General features: G+C 38.6%; 1 protein-coding gene across 1 annotated transcript in view; it reads left to right on the top strand.

Annotated features, from left to right (window-relative positions):
- The first annotated feature begins 1,544 nt into the window (after positions 1-1,544).
- dhh (desert hedgehog signaling molecule) overlaps positions 1,545-25,824 on the top strand; it is a 37,076-nt gene continuing 12,796 nt past the window's right edge. The window contains exons 1-2 of the mRNA XM_028798113.2: positions 1,545-1,997; positions 2,233-2,639. Coding sequence (XP_028653946.1) covers positions 2,334-2,639 — 306 coding nt within the window. The 5' untranslated portion in view covers positions 1,545-1,997; positions 2,233-2,333. The remainder of the gene's footprint in view (positions 1,998-2,232; positions 2,640-25,824) is intronic.

Genomic DNA, 25,824 nt, shown 5'->3' with positions numbered 1-25,824 from the left:
TCTGCCTTGTGCCCTGTGTTGGCTGGGATTGGCTCCTGCAGATCCCCGTGACCCTGTGTTTGGATTCAGCGGGTTGGACAATGGATGGATCTTATGCTTCTGAGACCCAAAGCGACAGTCCGTGGACCAGTGTCCTGTGCCGTCATTGTTCCTTTCTTCGCTGCTGCCGCCAAATTTACATAAACGTGTCTGTCATCAACCTATCTCTCATTCGTGTTTAAGTCCATTACAGAATCGCGGAGAGAATACTCCTATCCCTAAAGCATCAAGTGCAACTTAAGAACAAGTCCTGGTTACGGGGCACCGCATCCGCACTCCTGCCTGTCCAGTTCCGAGTTTATCTGCATTTCTAATGGATGCGGGAGGAGAAAACAAGCAGGAAAGGAGAACCTGTAACCAGGGCCGGATTTATATGAAAAGAGGCCCTAGGCTATTCCACTTATGAGGCCCTTTCACCTTCCATTTTTAAGTTTGTAAATTACATGAGAGATAATACAATTTTGCTAACAATTTGAATGTAGGCCCCTCTTGATCTTGAGGCCCTAGGCTGAAGCCTAGTTAGCCTATAGGAAAATCCGGCACTGCCTGCAACCCCTGCACTCTGTGATTTCATGACGATAACTGGAGCTGGACCACTGAGCTGCTTATCCTGTCGTGAAAATCTAGCCATAAAACATAATATTGTGGTACTTATTAGTGTCAAATTACCTTAATGGTCAATGGACACCACATTAAAATATTGGAATAAGTACAGGTAATCTGAAAGAATGTGAGTACTCTTTAAAAAATATACTTTAATTTTAAAGTGAACTTACTATTGGCCCAGTAACGAGACCAGGGTTCCCGGGTGTTCCCCGCGAGGAGTTTGCATGTTCTCTGCGTATGTACGTGGGTTTCCTCCCGGTGCTTTGGTTCCTCCCACAGTCCAAAGTCATGCAGGTTAGGAGAACTAGCGATCCTAAATTGGCTCAAGTGTGTGGTTGGTGTGTGTGTGTTCGCCCTGCGATGTACTGGCGGCTCTTTCCAGAGTTTGTTCCTTCCTTGCGCCCTATGATAGCTGGGATAGGCTCCAGCTGACCCCCGCGAACCAGTGCAAGACTAAGCGGGTGTGAGAATGACTGGCATGCTGTTGTTGAGATTGTATGGACTTTGAAATGTAAATGTGCAGTGTTATATACTGTATCAAATAGATGAGTACAATGCCAAAGCGCATGTTCTTATGAAATTACACCTGCTTTGACACGAAATAGCCAAGTGACAGCAATTCGACAACTGCCCAAAAACTAAGTGACACTTAAGAAGTTACTTTTTATTTGCTTGCAACGAGTGGTCGAGCGTTCAGTATAAACATGCGCTAAATAAAGCTTTTTAATATCTGCGCCCCACGTCTTGCATTTCCTTTAGTAAAATTAGTCTGTGTGCCAAATGGGGGCATTCCCTATTTTACAGCTAATGTCAGTCTGCTGAAGCGGTTCGAACAAAGTACTTTTCGTAACCTTTGTCAATATGCCACAATCTACTAATAAAGGAAGTGTAGGAGTGTATGCAGTGAATAAGACTAAGCAGGCGAACGCGCGCTCACGACGGGAGTGAGTGTGGGGCGTGTGATAAGCGGCGGGGTCGCGCGGGGAGGAGCGCTCTCAATGGTCATCCTTAAGTCTCAATGGTTGTAGCCCCTTTCAAGACGCGGCGACACGACATACTTGAAATCACGTTATCTTTGACAGGACATTTGCAGCTGCTAAACTGGATGAATCGATGAAAGCACTGAAGCTGACTTCCCGTTGGATCGAGAAAGCGACTCGCCTTTATACACTTTGGAAACTAAGAAACGATCAGAAGACACCGACAAATTGAGTGCGTTCAAGAATAAATCGCTGAATAATTCGCAAGACGGTATTTTGAGAGTGAAGCACCTGTGTCTCAACTGAAATGAGCACAGTGACGGGCCACCTTTAGGACACGCAAAAAGAGGAATAAAGTCCGGCTGACACTGGGTAACTTAGTCAGCACAACAACGTTTATTTTGTTTTTAGCACTGATATTTTTAATAAGAAAATAATTCTTTAGAAACTCTGAAAACGTGTTTGCAGGATATTAAAATGGTTAAGTCTGTATTGACGTCTTTTAAAGGTGCAAGAAATGTACAGTAAGAACTTGAGCAGATGTATTCAAGTCTATATTTAATTCTACAGTAATGTGCATTTTTATGCTTGTGTGTATTTTAAATAGGCATTCCGAGAGACCTGCTGCGGCAATGTTGCCTCCAGGACTACCGGCCCCAGGCGCTGCTGCGGTGGGCAGGTAAATAGCGCCGAATTGCGATAATCAAGATGATGGCACCGCTCTGGCAAGGTCTCCCTCAACTTGCCGTGCTGTCTCTTTGCTGCTGGCTGCTCGTCCAGAGTTGTGGACCCGGTCCCGGCGGTGGTCGCCGCTCTCGACCAAGGAAACTAATCCCCGTCCCTCTTAAACAATCTGTACCCAACTTTTCGGAGAACAACCTGGGCGCCAGCGGAAGACCTGAGGGAAAGATAACCAGGCATTCTGAGCGGTTCAAGGAACTCATTCCTAACTATAACCCGGGCATCATTTTCAAAGATGAGGAGAACACCGCTGCCGATCGTCTCATGACTCAGGTGGGTACGCAGGGTTTCAAGTAGTGGATATTTAAAGTGAGAAATAAGATTGTGGGTATGTTTTTTGGACATTTGTAGATGCTGATGGTTAATCACTTTTTATAATCTTTTCGAATAGTTTAAAAGCCACCGCTGTCAAAGACAATTAGCCCGAATTTCACTTGTTCTCCTGGACTCCGCTTTAGATTTGTAGAGCTATGCTCTTCACACCATTGGAACTTTAAACTTTGAGGTATCTATATTTTATAGAATGTAACATTTTTATCAAAAACAAAAATCGCTGTGGTAAGCTCTCCTTGAAATATAGAGAGTCTTTTGGAGTGGGCACGTTTCTCCATAGGCGAGCAGGGCTTTCTCATCCCGTTACTACACACCACAGAAGTACATGTTAAATTAACTTAGACACCATAATGGTCGCAGTTTAAGAATTAGCGGGAGCGATCATGACAGGGCTCACCTGTGGTAGTGCGTACCGCTGGCCAGACCGTTGGTCGTGTGCTAAACTTGTTGAAAACGTCTGCATCTCAGAATAAGTACTAATATCATAGCCAATTAACCAGTCTTCTAAACCAGCCTTTTATGTTGCATTGTTCACAGTGATATAGTATTGAATAATGCCCGGGCAAATAATGAGAGCACAATACCAGGCACAACTTTCCTTAACAAATGAATAATTAATCAATAAACAATCAGTAGAATAATATATGAAATGGACACTGATTAATGATCAGAATTTACACGCACATATTAAGAGCACTGGAAAAAAGTATGATCAGGAAATGAGCAGATGGCTAGTCAGAGAAAGGTGTAATGGAGAGGCCCTTAGGACAAAGCATCTTCAGCTTAACTAGAGATAGTGAATAGCATAAAGCTGCATATTCCTTTTAAACTATAAATAATATATTTTAGTCCTCTATAACAGGGGTCCTCAATCACAGTCCTGGAGGGCCACAGTGGCTGCAGGTTTTTGCTCCAACCCAATTGCTTAATAAGAAGCACTTATTACTCAAGTAACACTTCTATTTCACTTTAGTTGTCTGGCTCGTTAAGATTTTGAACCCTTATTGCTTATTTTAGTCATAAACAGCCATATTCTTGGCTTTTAATTGCTTCTAATTAGCAATAACATGCAAATGACAAAAGAGACCAGCATTTCTCCATTTAGCTTGTTACCATTTACACCTGTGTGTAATCATGCACTATTGGGTTAAATTAAATACTTGGAAGGAAATTGTAGAGGAAAAAGTGAAGGACTGAGAATTACTCATCCATTTTAGCCTTCAAATCATTTGGATTTTATCCTTAGAAAGGGAAAGAAAATCCAGGTTATAAGAATTAACCTGACATAGCAGAGTTAAAGCACTAACAAGCCATGAAATTAAATTATTGGCAAGAATTGCTTTCTAATTAAGCAACCAGGTTAGAACAAAAACCTGCAGCCACTCTATAAGAACAAATAGTTCTAGTAAATTCTGTTAACTAATTAATGTCATTATAATGTCATCTGTCAGTTCAGACACCCATACACACTCTTAAACATACTGGTTCTGTAAGGGCACTTTACTGGTTTGTGTGGTTTCTTTTATAACCATTGCCTGGAAATGAAACTTTTTATTCTGGGAAGGGTTCTTTCAGCTTTAAAAAGGTTCCTATCACTCTTCAAAACAAAGGTGCCAGAGTGGTCCTTCAGAGTGATGTCATAGGGGAAACATTTTTGGTTCCCAAAGGTCCCATCCGCATGAAGGTTCCAGAAAGAACCTTCTTTTATTTAGATCTGTAACAGGCTCCAAACAGTAAATAACCACATAAAATAACCAAATATACAGATGGAAACAGCTCTGTAAGATACCAATGGCTCATGATTTTAAAAGGACTCTTGCTGCATATAAGAACACAGGATACGTCATTGCTTTCTTAATCTTTTATTGTATTGCTATGTAGCCTGCCAAATATTAAAGATTTAGTTTTTTTTTATACATAATAGGAAGTTTTTCAAGGCATAAAGAACCAACTTCATAAGCAGGGAACCCTTCCCGGAATGAAATGGTACTTTGTCAAGCAATAGTTCTACAAGGAACCACATAACCCAGTAAAGAGCCATAAAATGGCATTAAATTAAATGCCACATCACAGATCTAAATAAACAAGAGGTTCTTTCTGGAGCCAACACACGGATGGTTCTTTTGGGAAGCAGAAACAGTTCCACTATGGCATTACTTTGAAGAACCATTATATTCATTAACAATATACCCAGAGAGAATATTATATGCATGTCCATATATATATATATATATATATATATATATATATATATATATATATATATTAAAAAAAAAAAAAACCTAAATTCTCATATACAGACTTATTCTTATAACAGGAGTCATTGCTAAATATTTCTTCCCCAAGCTCAAGTCTGGAATTTCTCTTTGAAAAATACCTCTCTCTTTGATAAAAGCCTGAATGAAAGATGATGATGGTTTCATTTTCAACAATACATTTTTTTATTGTTGACTGAATCGTGGTAGCTTATTATATAGGGTTATAGTGTCATTATTGGCAAGTGTACACAGCATATTGAAATCACTTGAAGTGCTAATCAACAGTTAACAAGTCACCATTCTACGGTACAATGATCAAGATGTGCCTTTATGTTACTGGCCATCTAATTTAGTAATCATTTTCAAGCACCACCGAGCTAAAAAGAAAGGTATACAAAATAGCTTATCTACTGAATATCCTGCATAGTAATGTAAAAAATGCCAGAATCAAATTGTTATTTAAGCCTGATTTATTTTCCCTGATAGTCAAACTTGGATAAGTGTTTCTATCTTAAAAAATAATTGTTTGATTCTGATTAATTAACTTTTCCTTTTATCTTTGATTACTTCCAAGTTTTTGTTGGTTTATTTAGCTGTGAAATACTCCATGTGTCGTTGGATTAATGTTATTTTGTATTGCACTTAAGTTACTTAGGTTGGGAACCTGGGTGAATTCCTTAAGTTTGAGATATTAAAAATTCAAGTGCTAGTTCACTGAGTGACTGCAAACAAGGCAACTAACGTGGCTTGACACATAACTGCATGACTGCACACCTCTGCGAGTATTTGTTACACTGCTCACATAATGCATTTTGCTACAGAACTGCCTGAGAAAGCTTTTATATAATAAAGTTTCATACAACTTGTTCTGAAGGGGCAGAAATTAAAACTCCTCACCATCTTTTCTGTCCAAATAATAATAATAATAATTCTTTGCATTTATATAGCGCTTTTCTCACTACTCAAAGTGCTTAGCAATTGCAGGTTAAGGGCCTTGCTCAATGGCCCAACAGAGCAGAGTCCCTTTTGGCATTTTACGGGATTCGAACTGGCAACCGCCTGATTGCCAGTGAAGATCCCTAGCCTCAGAGCCACCACTTCGCTTACCAAGTGACTTGCAGGGCTTAAAAAACAAATGTTGAAGTGATTATGTTTATACGGACAGACTGAAGATACAGTAACTGCTAGATGACACTCTCCACATACTCGTTTATGTATTTTCTTCAATTACTCAATCTGTGGTAGCTGGGGGGTCTCATGTCTATGGTAGGAGTAAAATGGGCACCAGGTATGGTGGGAAAAAACCCTGAATGGCAGACTACAAGGAGATCTATAATCATTACACATCAAGTCTCATTTCCATCTTCTTCTGAAAGAAAATAATGTAATTAGTCAACCAACTGTAAATCAAAATGGTCAATATGTTCTTTTTCATGATGGTATCTTCTAAAGAAGGGCTGCAATGGCTACAAGGTTAAACTTTCAGTCTTCATCTGACATATATGTTTTAAAAAGATTATTTGCTTAATTTGCCTTCTCTTTGCTTGCCTATTATTGCATTCATAGTATAAAGTAGCTGGTGAGTGTCTTTTCCAGAAGTTAATACATATTCAGACATTTAGCAGTTTTTTAATTTCAGGGCTGTGTACTTCATAGTATCTCTTTCTGCATGATTATTTATGTTGTCACATTATAGAATAAATAACGATTTTTTAGAGGTACAAGCTATTTCCTAAATCTGACAGAAAAAAGAATATTGCAAGCAAGAATAAATATATTTTCTGTACATTGGTGATACAGTGGTTAGCATCGCTTCCTTACAGCCAGCCTATGGAGTTTGAACATTTTAATTGAATCCAACAAGAGTACATGTTTGGTAAATCTGAAAATGTACACTGCCTTGATCTGAGTGAGTTCTGGCGCCTGCCTTACGCCCAGTTCTACCAGAATAGCTATGCCCAAGGAAGCCAAGCAGTAGAAAAGTAGCTTTAAAAAAATGGATGGAGGGATATATATTTGGGGGACCTAAGTAAACTAATAAGCTATAAGTTAGGCAGCATGTCAGTTAGACAGGAATATTTACGAATACACAGAGTGGTATGATACTGGATTATTTGTTATAACTAGTCTCAGGTGATACGGTAATTGGAGGAACATCTGCAAATCAAAAATACAAGATCAGCTTCAAACTGATAATATGCCAGATACCATTCAGTGATTATTGCAAAATCTAGTAAAGAGTACTATACAATACTTGCCTTAAAATACACTAAAAAACATGCAAGATGGTCAAGTTGTAATTGTAACGTTTCATACAGGAGTGCAAATAACTGGTAATATCAATTTGAAAAGAAATATATTTAATTACAAAAAAACAATGTTTTTCAAGGCTACCCAGTGGCCTTCTTTGTTAATATATGGTTGGAAGCCATAGGAGTCTAAACTTACAAGGTACAAGGAAGCAGCCAGGCCATGGATAAGGAGACAGATCATTTCTTGCCATACTCATGCATACAGTCGCACAACGTAACTCAACGTATACATTAATGTGAGCATGAAACAAAGGTGCAAACACAAAACAATGAACCTCTATCTCTGGAGCTGTGAGACAAAGAAAGATCATAGAAGCACACCACAGACAAAAAGTAGGCATGAGATTTGAACCGAGGACACAGGATCCTTGAGACAGTAGAACTAATTGATGCGCCAGCCAATATTATTATCATTTCTTTTTCATAGTTGTTAATGCAACTCATAAGGCTTGTTAAACACTTCATTTACACTCTCTCTCTAATGTAATGTGCTGGAAATTAATGCTTAATACAGTGCATATAACAATAACAACCACCTCAGTTGTGTACTTTATGTAGTACCCTGCTAAAATGAAGACTATTCCAACACTCAGACTTAATAAAATGACATAAATAAAATGTGTGACAAAAAGTAATTGCAGCAAGCATTAACTGTCCAACCTGTATGCAATATGGTAAGGAAGATCATTAGGCTCAGAACTACCACTACATGTCCATAGACTAAACTCATTATGAAAAGGGAATAAATTATATTTGTCAAATCAACGTGAACATACAAAACATGCATAGGAAGTACGGCGCTCCTAGCAACCCATAATCAATTGTATGGACATATGATTGAGTTTATTAAGGTTCAAATCTTTGGTAATGAGGCATTGTAGCACATTTCGATGCTATCAACAGTGACGGCGGGAGGACTTTTATAAAAATAATTACAAGGAAGCTCTCACACTCACTGAAAAAAATGGGAGGCCAAGAGGACACACAGCAGGACTTGTAGATTGTGCATCAAATCAAAACTTCACAATTATCAATAACTTTTTTCTATCTTGAGAAGTTTGGTGTCCACCATGAAGTGTTACCTCAGGATTTGAACCCACATATTTCAGAGATAATAATATTTTTCCAATATCCATTACCACATTTGTTACTGACCGTTCATCATCACCAAATTTGTCTGGACTGGTGCTGGGAATCAAGTAGTCTGGACAACCATTGATGAGCATCAAGTCATCTACAAAACTGAGCTAGGATGAGAGGTGACACTGCTACAATAGCAGGTGTCATGATGTGGGACGTGATTGGTTTAATCCCTAATTGATATTACTTGTTAAAAGCAATTTGACAACACAGTATATCAAAGCGATCCTGTTATTCAGCACACAACCTTTTGTGGCTGATTTTATGGTAAAATTGCTGACTACATATGGCTGCCACCACTCCAGAATGCCTGCCTGATGTCATTTCTTTTCTGTCTCTCACAAAACATATGTGGGACATTTAAGGATTCCATCTAGAGTCCTCTACACACACCATTACATCCTTGGAGGAGCAACTCATAATTATTTATTTTTCAGACACCTTTTCCAAAGGCAAATTATAAAATCAGTATTAATAATAATAATAAGTTGCATTTTTAGTTCATTACAAATATATAAAAAACCAAGGTGTGCCCCAGAATTGAGGCTGTTAAACCTAATGCTTAAGACAACACAATAAAAAAAGCAATATTTTTAATAACTTCTTTCCATTGCTAACACATTGTAAAAGGCACTTTATAGCCCAATTCTGCATCATAAACAGACTATGTGATTTATTCATTCATAGTTATACAGATGTCAGGGGAATACTAGAATAGTGCCTGCTTGGATAGATAGATAGATAGATGTAACACAGAGCAACTTTAAGTCTCCATTTTGCGATACATGGCCACTTAGGTCACTACTACTACTACTAATAATAATAATACTTATAATAAAACATAGTAATAATAACAACTACCTTCCCCTGCACAATTCATCCTAGAACAATTGCTCTTTCACTCACATGTCACTCTCTGCATTGTGATATTCATGCAAATTGGACCACTAGCTATGGGTGCACCTGTCTGCTTCATACATTGTACACATTTCGTTTTTATCTAATTATTTTTTCTATATTTGGATGGCTGGAAGGTTAATCAACTTGTTCAGGGTCAAACAGTGAATCAGCCAAGCAACTTTATGATTAATACTCTAATGCTTTATCCAATAGATTATAATATTATTAGGCAATTAAGCTTATAATACAGTATCAAACTGACTAACTCATAAACTTAAAACAAAGTGTGACTAGAATCTACAGTTGACAAAAGTTGAACCTGCTAAAGACCTGCCATGAATAAAAAATATTAATGATCTGTGAAAATGTAGAACTCCATAGAAGCAATCACAGTACATCAAGGGGATTTCAGAGAATTGGTGATGGAAAACAGTTTTGAAAAATTTAGCAAAAAGATCTGGTTCTTCATCCTATATAAATGCTTTAATTGATGGAACCTTAGTATAGAGCTCTACGTGCTCAACATGAATAATCACTGTGAGATTGGGGATGAAGCTTTGGGCTTGCAAGAATAACTTAATTTTTTCATACATTAGCACAATGATCCACTGAGCTGGAAATGGACTCTTCTCTAGCTTCTGTCTTATAACAAGATATCTTATTTGGTTTGAGAAAATAACAGAAGGTGAATTAAGAAAGATAACGTGTATCCAATTACACAAAAAACACCTTCTCCAACAAACTCCCCTTTACAATGGCAGTGATCTATAAAAGAAAATCTAATTTATTCTGCTCTCCATTGTGTTATTTATCTTGTAATGTATCCTGCAATGGTATAGTCTATGAAACATGCTACTGTATATACTGTAGAACAGTTTCCATTTCCACTGCAAAAATGTATTCACATTTACTAGAATCACAAAAAAAGAAGCCAGGATACTGGGTTAAATCCCAGTGAGGCCTGCGTGGAATTTGGACATCTCCTTATGTACTTTTGGGCTTTGTCTGTGTACTTTGGTTACCTCCAGTATTCTTAAAGACATGCGGTTTTTAAGTTAACCAGAAACATGATTGTTCAGATGTGAGTGCTTATGGGCTGACACCATATTCAGGGTTGAACCTATCCTTGCACCCAATGCCCCTGGAATAGAGGGTGGTCTGCCATTTATTGAAATAAGTAGATGTTGGAAAACAATTCAATTAAATTAAATGAGTTAATTAAAATTTGTTCACATGCATCCAATCTAAAGGTTTCGATGGTGCTGTTGGATCGGGATTTTTCATAGCTGAATTAAAATTTATATTAATTAATTCATGGTTGGAGAATCGTAAATTTAGTATTCACCAAAATACAATAAATTGGACTAACTGAATGCTCTGGTTTCATGTCAATAATCCTAAAGGCAATAACCCACACAGACATCAAGATAAAAATACAAAATTCACATAGAAGGTGGCCAGAAATCAAACCCAGCTCCTCAGAGCTGTCAGGCAGCTTATCTAGCCATTAGGTTTCCATGATGCTGTAAATAGTTCAGGTGGATTGGCTACTTCAGATCAGCCCCAGTATGAGTGAGTGTGAGTGTTTGCTACAATTGATGTCCAGGGCCGATTTCTGTATTTTAACGATATTGGGATGTAGTATGCCACTTGCACCCCAAAACTGTAACAAGCAGGTTTATAGATTATTAATTAAGGAGCTGTCAAGGAGATTGATACATTATGAATCCTTTTTTCTGCCTTTCGTTTCTTCTTTGTAACTCTTGATATTGCAGCTACTCAGAGTGAAATTAAGAAATGTAAAGACATTTGATAGAGGCACCTCATGGGAATGGTTTTGCATGGCAACAACACCTGATGCTGAGTAAGAGATGCTAGAAAGCCCTGTTGGAGGCATGCCACTGGGTGACAAAACCTCACTCCTTTGAGTAAGTCAACTGACCTGCAGGGTATTGGAAGTCGTGTTTGGCGCCTCTGTTATCTCTGCAGTAGGAATAGCCTTTGTGTTTTTAAAGATCTCACACTTCCTGTGCTGCTCTGCAGCTGAGACAGGGACACTCTGAGGCCGAGCTCCCTTTCTTTCTGAGAATTTTCCGACGTCCTGAAAGGGCTAGCCTGATCACATGAGATGCATTTCAACAGCCAATATGAACGAGTGATTCTAGAAATGAAAACCTGAACTAAATGGAAATGGGGACAAAGACTAGCTATATTATGCTAGAAATCACTTGTTTGCAAAATGAATTTTGGGAACATACGGCAGAAAAATTCTGCAATGAAAATCAGATGAATTTTACTGGTAGTAATAGTAGTATTATAGCTACAGAATACACACGAATTCTTAGCTGCATGTCTGACCTACACTGAGAATCAACAACACTGTTTTCTCAGAGTGAGCAGCACTAGTCCAATATTGTGACATTGCAATGCCCCAGTTATTCAAACTAGTCTGTGAGCTATAAGGTTGTTAGTTCAATTCCTAGAAATAACGCCCAGAGTGCATCTGTTTTTTAATTGATATAATGGGCAGTACGGTGACACAAGCATTAGCATGGCTGCCCCACGTCTGAGGGGCCTGGGTTAATTCTCAGCATATTTATTGGATGTAAAAACTTGGAATATTATCTCCTTTTTTCACTCCATGGATGGAGAAGGGCAAAGTTTACCCTGACAAAAATGAACACAAGGCAGATTGGATGGCCAGTGCATAGTCAGAATGAAGTGGGAATAAGGGCAGTCTTCTGTCAGGATTTTCATGCTTGGATTGAGGGAGCGATCTCTTTGTCTCCTAAACTGTTTTACAGAGGTTTTTGTGCTGAATGGTACCTAGTAACTTTAAAAAGACTCGCACCATTTAACAAAGTCCTTGATGAGGTTCCTATACTCCTCCTCCTGCCCACTCCTGATGCAGCCCACGATAGCAGTGTCGTTAGCGAACTTTTGCACATGGCAGGACTCCGAGTTGTATTGGAAGTCCGATGTATATAGGCTGAACAGGGCCGGAGAAAGCACAGTCCCCTGTGGCGCTCCTGTGCTGCTGACCACAATGTCAGACTTGCAGTTCCTGAGACGCACATACTGAGGTCTGTCTGTAAGATAGTCCACGATCCATGCTACCAGGTATGAATCTACTCCCATCTCTGTCAGCTTGTCACTAAGGAACCGAGGTTGGATGGTGTTGAAGGCGCTAGAGAAGTCCAGAAACATAATTCTTACAGCACCACTGCCTCTGTCCAAGTGGGAGAGGGACTGGTGTAGCATATAGATGATGGCATACTCTGCTTCCACATTCTCCTAGTATGCGAACTGCAGAGGGTCGAGGGCGTGGCGGACCTTTGGCCTCAGGTGGTGAAGCAGCAGCTGCTCCATGGTCTTCATCACATGTGACGTCTGAGCGACAGGCCGGAAGTCATTCAGCTCACCAGGACGTGATATCTTTGGGACGGGGGTGATGCAAGATGTTTTCCAAAGCCTTGGGACTCCCTGCTCCAGGCTCAGGTTGAAGATGCGCTGTAGAGGACTCCCCAGCTGCAACGCACAGGCCTTCAGCAGTTGTGGCGATACTCCATCTTGACCCACTGCTTTGCTGGCACGAAGTCTCCTCAGCTCCCTGCTTACCTGGGCTGCTCTAATTGTGGGTGGGGGGAAACTCTCTCCTATGCTGGTATCAGAAGAAAGGATGGGTGGAGGATGCAGTACTCTGAGGTGAGAGTGGGTTGGGTGGTCAAACCTGTTAAAGAAGTTGTTCATCAGGTTCTCTCTCTCCACGTCTCTCTCGATGGTGGCACCCCGCTTCAAGCTGCAGCCAGTGATGATCTTCATCCCATCCCACACTTCCTTCATGCTGTTATTCTGCAACTTCTACTCCAGCTTTCTTCTGTACTGCTCCTTCACCGCCCTGAACTGGACTCGGAGTTCCTTCTGCACGCGCTTGAGCTCATGCTGATCATCGCCTTTAAAAGCCCTTTTCTTCTGGTTCAAAAGGCCCTTGATGTCACTTGTAATCCATGGCTTGATGTTAGCATAGCAGCGTACAGTTCTTACTGGAACTACAATGTCCATACAGAAGTTGATGTAGTCATTAGTGCAGACAAAAACCTCCTCAATGTTCTCACTATATGATCCCTGCAGGATATCCCAGTCCGTAGTTCCAAAGCAGTCTCTCAGAGCCTGCTCTGCCTCAGGGGACCACTTCCTGAATGAGCGTGTGGTTGTAGGTAGCGCCCTCACTCTTGGTTTGTAGTAAGGCTGAAGCAGAACCAGGTTATGATCTGCTTTCCCAAGGTTAAACACCATATGTGACGTTGCATTTTTGATTTTGCCAGCAGAAAGTTGCAGTAGTCCAGATGTGACAAGACTGATGCATGGACCAGGAGCTATGCTACTTAGTTTGTCAGATATGGTCCGATTTTGTGGATATTGTACAGAGTGAATCTCCAAGACCAAGAGACCATTGCAAGTCGATGTAGTCATCAATCACTACATCAAGGGTGTATACCAAGTTGGCAGGTGTTAGTGATAATGAACCAGGCTGAACAGAGATGGACAAGCTGAGATAACAAGAAGGTCCATCTTTGTCACGTTGAGCTAGAGATGGTGTTCCTTAATCAAGGTTGTAACATCAGTGAGACATGCAGAAATTCTAATAGATATAGCTGTGCCTCATCAACACTGTACTACTAAGAGAAACAATGGGACTGGATGATAGGGACTAGTGAAAAGGTGCAAAGGAAAAAGAGGAGAAGGCACAGTACTGACCTTTAAGAAACCCCTGTGCTCATCTGGTTTACCCTTGACATTTCTTCATGCTAGGACACACGGTAGAATCTGCTGAAGAGGTAGGACTCAAACCACCTGAGGACGATGGCAAGGGTGGCAAAGAGGAGTACCCAATATGCTGATGCATTTTGAGGAATTAATCCTCTTCTTAAAGACATTCCTTATCTTTTTTATAAATTCAGATTTTACAGCATGATGTTCAAGTTTACTTTAATGACATTATTATTTGGGCTTCGAAAATTCAGGGGAAATTTGGCTGAATGAATGCTCATTAAGAGGTGACGTCTAAATAGGAAATGCAATTCATTCACCTAGATATAGAATGCAAACTCCCTTTTGTGTTATAATAAATTCATAATATATAAGAAGAACAATAATTAAGTTTTTAGTATTTGCCCTTCTTTGAACAACGAGTCTCTGCCTTTTTAACACAATCAATTCATTTAACTCTGGCAACTTTACTGTGTGGTACTCAAACTACATGGTGGGATGGACTGTCTAAGAGAGGCCTTCCATCACACAAAACCTCTTGTTAACTTACACACTGTACTCATACATTATTATATCACACAGTATTTGTCAAACATCTCAGTTTTGAATAGTCTAAGATAAAGCTAGTTGCTAGCACTTATTTCTTACTTATCAGCTTCGTTTTTCTATTGGTCAGCTCTCATATTTATCAGTAACACAACAGAACTGTTTTAAGTTTTATTGATTTCATGCAATGTTGCTGTCTGCCTTAACTGTCTCAGTATATATCAGCTGTGAACCATGAAGATGTCCTTTTAATTGGTTTGAACTTGAGACAGTGTGTAGTTTTCTTACACATGTGCTCAAACACACATTATATTTTGTAAAAAGTTCTTCAGCAATGTTTCTCATCAGCTGCACCAACTTGCCTTGCTACCTCTGTTCTATTTTTATTCTTTAATTTGCTCAAGCACGAAACACTTGAAAAGACACAAACATAGAGCGATCCCAAAATCACACCCATCCCAGTGTTCTATCTCTGCTACTGCCTTCAATCTGTACTTCAAACTGAATTGTTAAAGCAGTTGACTTTGACATTAAAGTCATTTGATGTTACATTTGTTTAAAGGTTCCATGTTTTTTTGAAGCTATGATATGTTTTCTAAGAAGTGCAAAAACTCCACCTAATCAATATTACAGTGATCCCTCGCTATATCGCGCTTCGCCTTTCGCGGCTTCACTCCATCGCGGATTTTATATGTAAGCATATTTAAATATATATCACGGATTTTTCGCTGCTTCGCGGATTTCTGCGGACAATGGGTCTTTTAATTTCTGGTACATGCTTCCTCAGTTGGTTTGCCCAGTTGATTTCATACAAGGGACGCTATTGGCAGGTGGCTGAGAAGCTAGATTGCTTACTTTTCTCTCTGTCTTGCGCTGACTTTCTCTGATCCTGACGTAGGGGGATTGAGCAGGGGGGCTGTTCGCACACCTAGACGATACGAACGCTCGTCTAAAAATGCTGAAAGATTATCTTCACGTTGCTATCTTTTGTGCAGCTGCTTCCTGAAATGACATGCTGCACGGTGCTTCGCATACTTAAAAGCTCGAAGGGTACGTATTGATTTTTGACTGAAAAACAAACTCTGTCTCTCTCTATCTCTCTCTCTCCCCCTGCTCCTGACGGAGGGGGTGTGAGCTGCCGCCTTCAATAGCTTTGTGCCGCGGGTGCTTCGCATACTTAAAAGCCAAACAGCCCTATTGATTTGTTTGCTAGAGATTGTTTTCTCTATCTATGTGACATTCTGTGCTCCTGACACGCACTCCTTTGAAGAGGAAGATATGTTTGCATTCTTTTAATTGTGAGACAGAACTGTCATCTCTGTCTTGTCATGGAGCACAGTTTAAACTTTTGAAAAAGAGACAAATGTTTGTTTGCAGTGTTTGAATAACGTTCCTGTCTCTCTACAACCTCCTGTGTTTCTGCGCAAATCTGTGACCCAAGCATGACAATATTCCTTAGAAGGCTGGCGTCCTTCAACATCTGCAATAAGATGCTGCAGATGTTCTATCAGACAGTTGTGGCGAGCGCCCTCTTCTACGCAGTGGTGTGCTGGGGAGGCAGCATTAAGAGGAAAGACGCCTCACGTCTGGACAAACTGGTGAGGAAGGCAAGCTCTATTGTTGGCATGGAGCTGGACAGTTTAACATCTGTGGCAGAGCGAAGGGCGCTCAGCAGGCTCCTATCAATTATGGAGAATCCACTGCATCCACTTAATAGTATCATCTCCAGACAGAAGAGCAGCTTCAGCGACAGACTGCTGTCACTGTCCTACTCCACTGACAGATTGAGGAGATCGTTTCTCCCCCAAACTATGCGACTCTTTAATTCCACCCAGAGGGGTAAACGTTAACATTCAACATTATACATAGTTATTGTCTGTTTTTCTGTTTTTCACCTGCATTGTTATCATTTTTTAATTTAATATTATTTATTGTATCAGTATGCTGCTGCTGAAGAATGTGAATTTCCCATTGGGATTAATAAAGTATCTATCTATCTATCTATCTATAAAAATAACCATATAAACATATGGTTTCTACTTCGCGGATGGCTCTGGAACGCAACCCCCGCGATGGAGGAGGGATTACTGTATCAGTTTTGATAAAATCGAGCAGTTTTTTAGCTAGCTTAATTTGGAAGAAAATCCGATCATCTGGCAACAATGGGCCATGGTACATTTCCAGCTTGCAACCCTGCGTATAGAAATACATTGGCATGTGCTGTATGGTTCACTGTTTAAAGATAAGCACGATGGATGAACCATTGGCAAAGATTCCTTATCAAATAAATGGAAATTATCAAAACAGTTTCATTTGCTGACATTCTTCTAATTGCTTACTTTGTTGGAAAATATTGATAAACTACATGTTATACAAAAAGCTGTCGTTTTCTCATCTTTGTGTTTTTTTACACAATGTCTTCAGCTCCTTATTTGTTCTGCTCTTATGTACAGGTTACTTTACTTTCCAGTTTTCTAGTTGTGATGTTTAATGTAGCTGCTTATTGTTTCCATGCTGCTTAAGTTCCTTGCTTCTTTGTAATCAGTGTAAACATTTAAGTCAGAAGTTTGTTCTAGTGTTCAGTTTCCATTGGTTTTGTTCTTCTCCTTATATTAAACTAGGGGGATTCGCCCCCTGCTCGCTTCGCTCGCCAACCCCCGTGTTTGGTTTTCCGGATACACACTTTTAAGATTTTTTTTTTCTTTAAATTGTTGCTATTTCATTAGTTTCACTTTTATTTCAGAACTTCTGTAAAAACAGTATTTGTAATCTTGCGAGTCCCAATATGCTGAATCTTTTTAATGAGGTCAGGATAGGTTTCTCTGTTTAGAATTTCAGCACAGACAAAACGATCTACATCATCAGCAGTTAATTATTTATTTATTTTTTACAAAGTAACAAAGTAATTAGAGTTCTGCATTGGACTCCTGTCTGTAAAGTCGTGCTATTTTCCTCTCACAGTTCCAAAAGTACATGGGGTTACCAAGGTGATACCCCAGCTTTTGTCTGGGTTTTTGTACAAGGGCTAGACAGAACGTTTTTGACTCCTGGGGTAAATGTAGCTTTTTAAATAAGCAGACAGATAAATATATATATATACATGAACAAAGTAACCAATAAATGCATGTGCGGTAAACTCTGTTTTTGAAATTCTCAAGATTCTTTATTTGTCACATGCATAGTTATACAGGACAACACGCAGTGAAATGCATCCTGATCCGCTTATCCAAAACTGTGCAAAGTTAGAAGAATATCAGTTAGATTAACAAAAAGTCATAGATTGAAAGGTAACGGTATAGTAGAACATAATAAATAAGTACAATTATGTGAATAAAGTAGAATTAAGTGTTAAGGTGCAATAGTGTAGTAATTATTGTGCAAAACCAAAGTTAGACTGGTGCATAGTTAAATGAGGCAGTTTGTTTGTTTGCACTACTGCGATCTTTACTTTCTTTTTTATATTTTCTAATTTTCCTACTTTCATATCCTTTAACTTTCTCCACATGTGTATGGCGCTGTTTTTTTTTTGAGCCTTTCTAATTTCCCTGGTTTCATAGTCTCTAACCTGCTCTGCATGTGTTTAGCGTCAACGTTTGTAAACGTCTTTATAAAGTTCTACTTTGTCTTTTACTTACTGTCATTTAATTCTGAGCCGGATTGGACGTGCTTTTTTTTTCAATTCCACTTGTTCCGGGCTGATAATTACTTTCCTTATTTTCTGAATTTGCACCTCGATTATTCTTTTTTGCTCTTTTTTCTGTCCAACGCATTTGAGTCTCTTTTCTCCGCACTGCTCTCTTCTTTGTTTAGATGTCAACATTTAATTTATAACGTACTGTCCTTATACGCTTTATATGCGCTGAGAGCCCTGGATCTGTGTGTGCTCAAATCCTTCACAAGACTGAATGTTTTGCTGCCTATTGTCCTATTTGATAGATTGTAAGTAGGGCGTGTCTTTGGTCTCGCGGGTCTTTAAAATGTCTTACGAGAAGATCACGTATTGTAGACTTACTTTTTGCTTTCCAGGACAGGATTTCTTTTTATAATAGATAGAAATGTCTCTTCTGATTTGTTGAGCTATTTGCTTTTTTGCCATAATGTTGACAGGATCTCTTTATATTGTGCAGGTTGTTTAGGTTTCCTACTTCTTTATAACTAAGCCTCATGCATTGGTGTGGATCTTAAGCTCCCTTTTTGGCATTCATGGCTAATTTCACATTGTGAACACATACAGTACATCTCAGTCGAGTGTCGAAAGGCTAAATCAACTGATGACATAATAGGAGGATTTATTCATGTAAGAATTGCATCAGAGGAAAAGGGTACAACAGCAAAAATGAACCATGTTACTGTACATAACCTTCTTAGGCAAATTAAATACAAAAGTGTTAGTGAAACATGCACAACATCAAAAACAGCAAAGTCAAAACAGCCAAAAATATGAGAAATGTGAAACAAGAACCTAAAGCTGTTAAGCTTAACAATCGAGTATTTAATGAACATCTGAAGACAGTTTAAAAACAACACAGATTGCAAACAACAGTTGATTACAGTCAGGTTTCATTGATGGCAGAGCACATTTCATGCCTTTTGTAATTTCTTTCTTTCTTTATAAATGTATGGGCACTAAGAACAGTCTCATTTTGGTTCCCATTCCTCTTCACTATAGAAGTCCTGCATGAGCGTAAGATCCGCTTTTTCAAATTTGCTAGACTCTCTTTTTTTACCATTAATTTATTGACAAATTTAAGAAATTTTTCATTTGTACCTGTGCACAATAATTTTGCAAATGCTTTTCTGTCTGTGACGCCTCTTTGTTTACTTATTTTAATTTTTTCATCCTTTTAACTCTTTCCATTTGTCCATATGCAGGTAGATGAACTGATCAAGTCCTTTCAGGTTAATTTATATAGTCTTTGAAATTAAGTACATATTTCCAGTCAGGCAGTGGAGCATATTAGGAGTTTCGACACCATGTTTCTTTGTATAATCAGTCTTCTTGTCACTGCTAAATTCAACTGTGTCTCAGCAGCATGTTCTGTGCATAAAGTGGATTCAGGAAGTATTCAGAACCCTTCACTTTCTGCACAATTTATTATATTGTAGATTAGTTTTAATTCAGTCTACACTCAATAACACATAAGGATAAAGTGAAAAGTTTGTAAATATATTAAAAATAAAAAACTGAAATCTCTCATTCACCTAAGTATTTTGATACCAAATTCAGTACTTTGTAAAAGCTCCACTGGCAGCAATTACATTTTTGAGTCTGTTCAAGCTTTGCACATGTTGATTTGAGCAGTTTATCCCATTTTTCTTGGCAGATTGTGGTGACGTGAGTAAAGGGTCCATGGCAGTGTGTGTTTGTTTTTAAAATAAAAAACAGTGTGGCTCAGGTTTGATTGGTGCGAATGCGCGTGGTAACACACGTTGATGAGGAGACTGGCTGATTGCACATTTGTGTGCAGACGTGATCAGTTCAACTGGTTTCCTATTTAGCACTCTGCCGGTTATAATTAGGACAACTGCATCTACAATTGTATAAAGGTGTCTGACCAGAAGAGAAGGGGGAGCAGATCAAAAATGGGAAAAAAGGAAGGAAGTAAAACCATGAGAAAAGAGGAGACAGATGAGAGCTAGCTAGTGCAATTGATGGGAGGCTTAGTGGTCAGGAGTTGGCCCTGCGGCAAGTGAAAATTACAATGCTTACCATCTAGAGAGCAGGTGTGAGCAAAGGGCTTCAGGAAATCATTGTTTAAATGCTTGAGAGAGATGGTGGTGGGATGATGGAGCCAGGCTTGGGCATCCCAGCAGTAACCGGCTGAGGTGGCTGGTGCGCATGTCAGTTTTAAACTGTGAAAACAATGCACAATTTTGTTTGTATGGTTTTATCTTTGTTTTTATATGCCTGTGTATTAGTTATTGTAGATTTTAACTCCCACATAAACACCGCTGGATTTTATGGACCTACTTAATGGGATTATTTATTTATGAAGCACTACACTTTGTTTGACACTTTATTTTTTGAAGTAAAAAAAAAAGAACTAAGCACTGTTTTGCACCACTATTGTTGCTCTGAGTCCTCAGTTGTCCTAATCTATCTCGATTCATGACTATTGATGTCTGGGATCAAGATGAAAAAATGCCAGCTGTAGGCAACCTGGACATCACACATATCCCTTCAAGCTCTGTTAGATTGGATTGAAAGTGTCTGTAAACTGTTATTATCGGGTTACTCCACAAATATTCTACAAGGTTTAAGTCTGGGCTTTGGTTAAGCCACTCAAAGAAAGTCAGAGACTTGTTCCAAAGCCACTCCAGTGTCTGTTGAACTGTTGCCCCAGTCTAAGGTATGGAGTTTTCTTCAAGGAACCCTATGTATTTGGCTGCATTTATTCTTCTCTTAGTTTCTGTCCATGCTGCTGATATGCTGAGAAGCACTCCCATAGCATGATGCTGCCATCACCATGCTTCACGTTAGGGACAGTTTTAGGCAGGTGATGAGTAGTGCCGGGCCTTTTCCAGAGATACAGCTTGGAGTTCTGACCACAGAGTTCAATTTTTATCTCACCAGAATGTTTGCCCTCATTCTCTCAGAGTCCTTTAAATGCTGTTTGACAAACTATAAGCGAGAGTCAGCTGCTGAGATGGTCATCCTTCCAACAGGTTCTCCCATCAAAGCAGAGGACTTGAGAAGTTCTGTTAAAGTGACCATTGACTTTTCGGTCACCTCCCTGACCAAGGCACTTTTTATCCGATTAGTCAGTTTGGCTGGACAGACAATTTTAGGAAGAGTACCAGTAGTTCCAAACTTCTTTCACTTCACAATTTTTGAAGCCATTGTTCTCCTGGGAACTATCAAAGCTTTATAAATGGTTTAAAATCCTTGTATTTGCACAGTTTTATCACAGAGGTATACAGAGAGTTCCTTGGACTTCATCACTTATTTTTTTTCCTGACATGCAGTGTGAATTGCACAACCTCACTTATACAGGTGTGTGCCTTTCTAAAAAACATCCAATCAATTTAATTTTCCATAAGTGGACCCAAATCAAGTTCTAGACATACCTCAAAGAGAATAAAAGCAAACAGGATATACTTGACCAAAATTTGGAGTGCCACAGCAAAGGCTCTGAACATGTATATGGATTAGAAAGTTCAGTTTTAAATTTTAATGGCAAAAACAGCAAATAAATCTGTGTAAAATTAAATATACAGCACAGTAAAGTGTGCAGAAAGTAAAAGTGTCTGAATACTTTCTGAATACACTGTATATACTGTAATTTTTTTAATGTGGCAATAACTAGGTAATGACATTTTCCAGGCAATCAGGTGGCACATAGATGTTGTAGCTGGAGTCATGGTACAGTACGTTTCAGAGATCTAGGCTTGACAGTTGTGAGTTTCCTCCCTTTGCTCATATTGTCTCAGTTCTCTGTTTTTTTATATTTGTGACTGTATCTTCATAATATAATTTTGTGTCAATGTATTAATTTGACGTGATGCTCAATTCTGCTTATCTTTTTAGATTTCTTGATTTCTAATTTTTTTGATAGTTGAGTAACAAGTGGCTTTATCTGTCTGTATTATAGTTAATCCATGGGTGATTAATTTTACACAAGCCCTTTTATTTGCCTGGTTCCTTTTGAAGACAAAAGAGGCATTTTTCTAATATTTGCTTACTTTGTATGCTTCTTAGCAGATTTTTTGATTTTGAAAGTTTGGGGCACACCTTTTTAGTAAACTTACTCAGGACTTCTTTTTGTTCAGCCATGTCCTCTTTTTCATTCCACCCCTTGTCATCATTAGAAGATTCTATTTACTTGTACACATAGATTTATAGAACTCATGTATTAATATCATCACATTGAAGAAATTAAGGCCTTTAACTTTTCAGTTTGGACTGTTATAAAGAAGCTTGGTTCTCAGCTCCATCCTGTGACCCTGTTCACCTTTATATCTCAAAGACGTCTTTGTTTTGGAGAGTGACTCTGCGGGGTCGCATGCCCAAATTCTCGCTTGCTTAAGTAATTCATTAATTGGAAATGCCCTTATTGTTGTCCTGACAATGGCCCAACTCTCACTGAAGTGCAAGAAATGTATGAATTTTCTTTTCTTTTCTTTCCCTCTTTCTCTCTCTCTCTCTGGCACATTCCCTTACCTTTGTATGCAGTCCTACAATCTGCCTCAGCCCACTCTGCAGTGACCGCTCATGGTTTTAAAGCTATACTGTAACATTGTTATTTTAATGTGTTTTGCTGTGTGTGTGAAACTCATGGATTTTATTCTGGAAAGATCCTAAAGATGCTTCTATGCAGGAAGTGAAGAGCCATGAAGTACAGGGTTCTTAAAAGGACATGCAGTTAAGCTCTGGAGTTTAATAAGGTGTATCATGTGAGACACCTGTGCTGGGGGCAAAATAATCAATCACTTTATGTGACATTGATACATGGTTAGCCCTGCACAAAAGGTTGGTGATCATACAAGGTGAGAGGAGAGTCCAATGCATGTTTAAATAGCATGAATGTATGTGAGGGTGGCTCCCACAAATATCTGTAAGGTTTCAACATTGCTTTGGGTTGCCATTGTCCTCTAGACTACCTCAGATATTATAAACACACGATAATATGTAATCCACCAAGCCTATGAAATTCTAACTAACTGAATTAAGTTTGCTGACTGCCTGTATCCACAGCCTCTTTTGTAGTTTCATAAAATGACATGAGCTGGAACGGGGTGCATTTTGAGCTTATATTCATTAAGTCATTTATTCTTTTTTCACATCTGCATATTCCAGAATAGGGTTACAACAGCCTATTTCCACAGCATCAGGGACAACGTGGGAACCAACCCTAGATGGGATACTAGTCCATAATTGGCCAAATTACTTAATCACCTCTTTTTCTAAGTTAATCCTCTTGCAGATTTGGGAGAAACCTGGAGAACCAGGACAAAACTTATGCAGACAGGAGATTGTCACAGAGTATTTGAGCAGCATTGCTGAGCGCTTTGAGTAGTGAGAAAAGCGCTATATAAATGCAAAGAATTATTATTATTATTATTCAAAACTATTCATCAGTCTTCAAATATTTTTACACTGAATACATATAAAGATTTGATAAACTGATGCACATTCTTAGTTTTCCAGGGTCTGCCACCCACTGCAATTGGATTTCATAGAGAGCAGGGTCAGCCATTGTACAACATCCCGGAGCAATTTTATGGTTAAGGGTCTTGGCAAAGGCCCAACGAAGTAGAATCCCTACTAGCAGTAATGGACTTTGAACTGGCAACCTTCCAGATACCAGCACAGATCCTTAGTCTGAGAGCCACCACTCCAACCTGTTGGAGAACATCAAATGTCTATCTGTTATATAAAAAAAATCCTGCGATGAGACAAGACTTTTTTCGAGACAAGACTTTTGACATGAGGTTGTTTCAAGTCATGCCCTCCTCTCAACCTTATTCAAACACAAACAGACATTTACATCTCATTCATGTGGATGCTTTTGACAAACACATTTCCTGCTCTCTCAGCTCTTATAAATTTTTACGTTTTCCTCACTTTAAGTTCCCAATTAAAGTGAATGTATCATGTCCAAATCTTGTTGATGAATTTCATCATGAAGGTATATCAACAGAAGAAATGAATACACGGGCAATCCAAGCACCGAGGAACAATGAAGTCAAACAAATTAACACGAAAATTGTCAAATGGTTACACAGCAAATTGGTTAAATGCGTATCAATAGACTATACTGAAACAGTTGGTGGTGATTGGGTGGAAGATGAAAACATCAACTTACCATATCCCTAAGAATGTCTACAACCGTTAACACTGTTCTGTCTTCTACTGCCCGAATTACTGTTGAAAGAAGGATGTATCCAAGAAAGGTAATATAGTACATCTTCCCTGGATAACAATGGACAACAAAGGAGATCTTGATATGCCATTCGTTTTAAAACGTTAACCGTTTCCTGTTAGAACAGATTTTGCAAAGATAATTAACAAATCCCAGAGACAAACATTCGAAAAAGTTGGTTTATTTATTACAGAGAAAGAAACAAAATTTTCTCACAGGCAGTTACAGTATACGTTGCGTTGTCACGATGTAAGTCTAAACACAGAATCAAAATTTAATGCGATATTGATTAAAATTTAATTAAAAAAATAGTTTTTACTTAAGTGTTACAGTAAAAGTGTAAGTTTAAAAAATATTTGCGTGTTAATTTCAAACCCAAACAGAATGAAATCGTAAAACGCAACAAATAACTTGAACGCAGCATGAAACATAATTTTCTTTCAAATTATTACGTTTTACTATTTTTTAATATGGTTAATTACTTGCTGTAATGTAAAATAGCTAGTTCTATTATGCATATGTAACAATTCCCATGAAAATAAGAATCTGTTTAAATTGTACTTTCGCATCCCCATACGTGAACGAGAGAACCGCAAAGTGGCTAGCAAGTAGTGCCGGCCCAGGGGTTGGAGGGCTAAGTGAGCAGGGGGCAAAGCCCTCTAGTTATATTTATAATAATCTTTTCTGTATCATACTTTAACAAAGGATTTCACAACCGCTTACAGTCATATGAAATTAAGTACAAGTCCTTTCAGCTCCATGGCTTTACATATTAGGGCATAACTTACAATCCTGTAGATCTCAGTCCACGAAAAAACTGGAAAAATCTAACCTGAAATGACAAACAATATTTTAAAGATTTAGTTTATTATGATTTATCCATCAAAAATAAAACAAAATACAGAGGCCATGCATGAAAAGCTGACTACATCCATTGATTAACCTTTACTTAAGAACATAAGAATTTGACAAATGAGAGACCATTCCATTCATCAGGCTCATTTGTCTAGGTAAGAACTAAACTATCCCAATATCTCATCCAGACATTTCTTAAATGTTTTCAAGGTTTCTGCTTCAAATACATTTCTTGGTAGTTTGTTGCTGACTTTAACAACTCTATGTGTACCGTCAGTTACGTTAGTAACCATTTTCTCATTGTTCTTTTATCAGTTTTTTGAACTTCTCCTTATAATACTACTTCAGTTCATGGATATTTGAAGGCAGCCATTTATTGTGGTCACAGGGAGCATATGGGGCAAGGCAGGAGCCATCCTTAGTTGTCATTTCATAAAAATTCATACCAAAACAAATTAGAACTACTAGTTACCAAATGGCA

Source organism: Erpetoichthys calabaricus, chromosome 3 (genome assembly GCF_900747795.2).
Source record: "Erpetoichthys calabaricus chromosome 3, fErpCal1.3, whole genome shotgun sequence".
Classification (NCBI taxonomy): Eukaryota; Metazoa; Chordata; class Cladistia; order Polypteriformes; family Polypteridae; genus Erpetoichthys; species Erpetoichthys calabaricus.
Note: the sequence above shows the minus strand (reverse complement) of the source record. Positions and strands in the feature narration are given on the sequence as shown.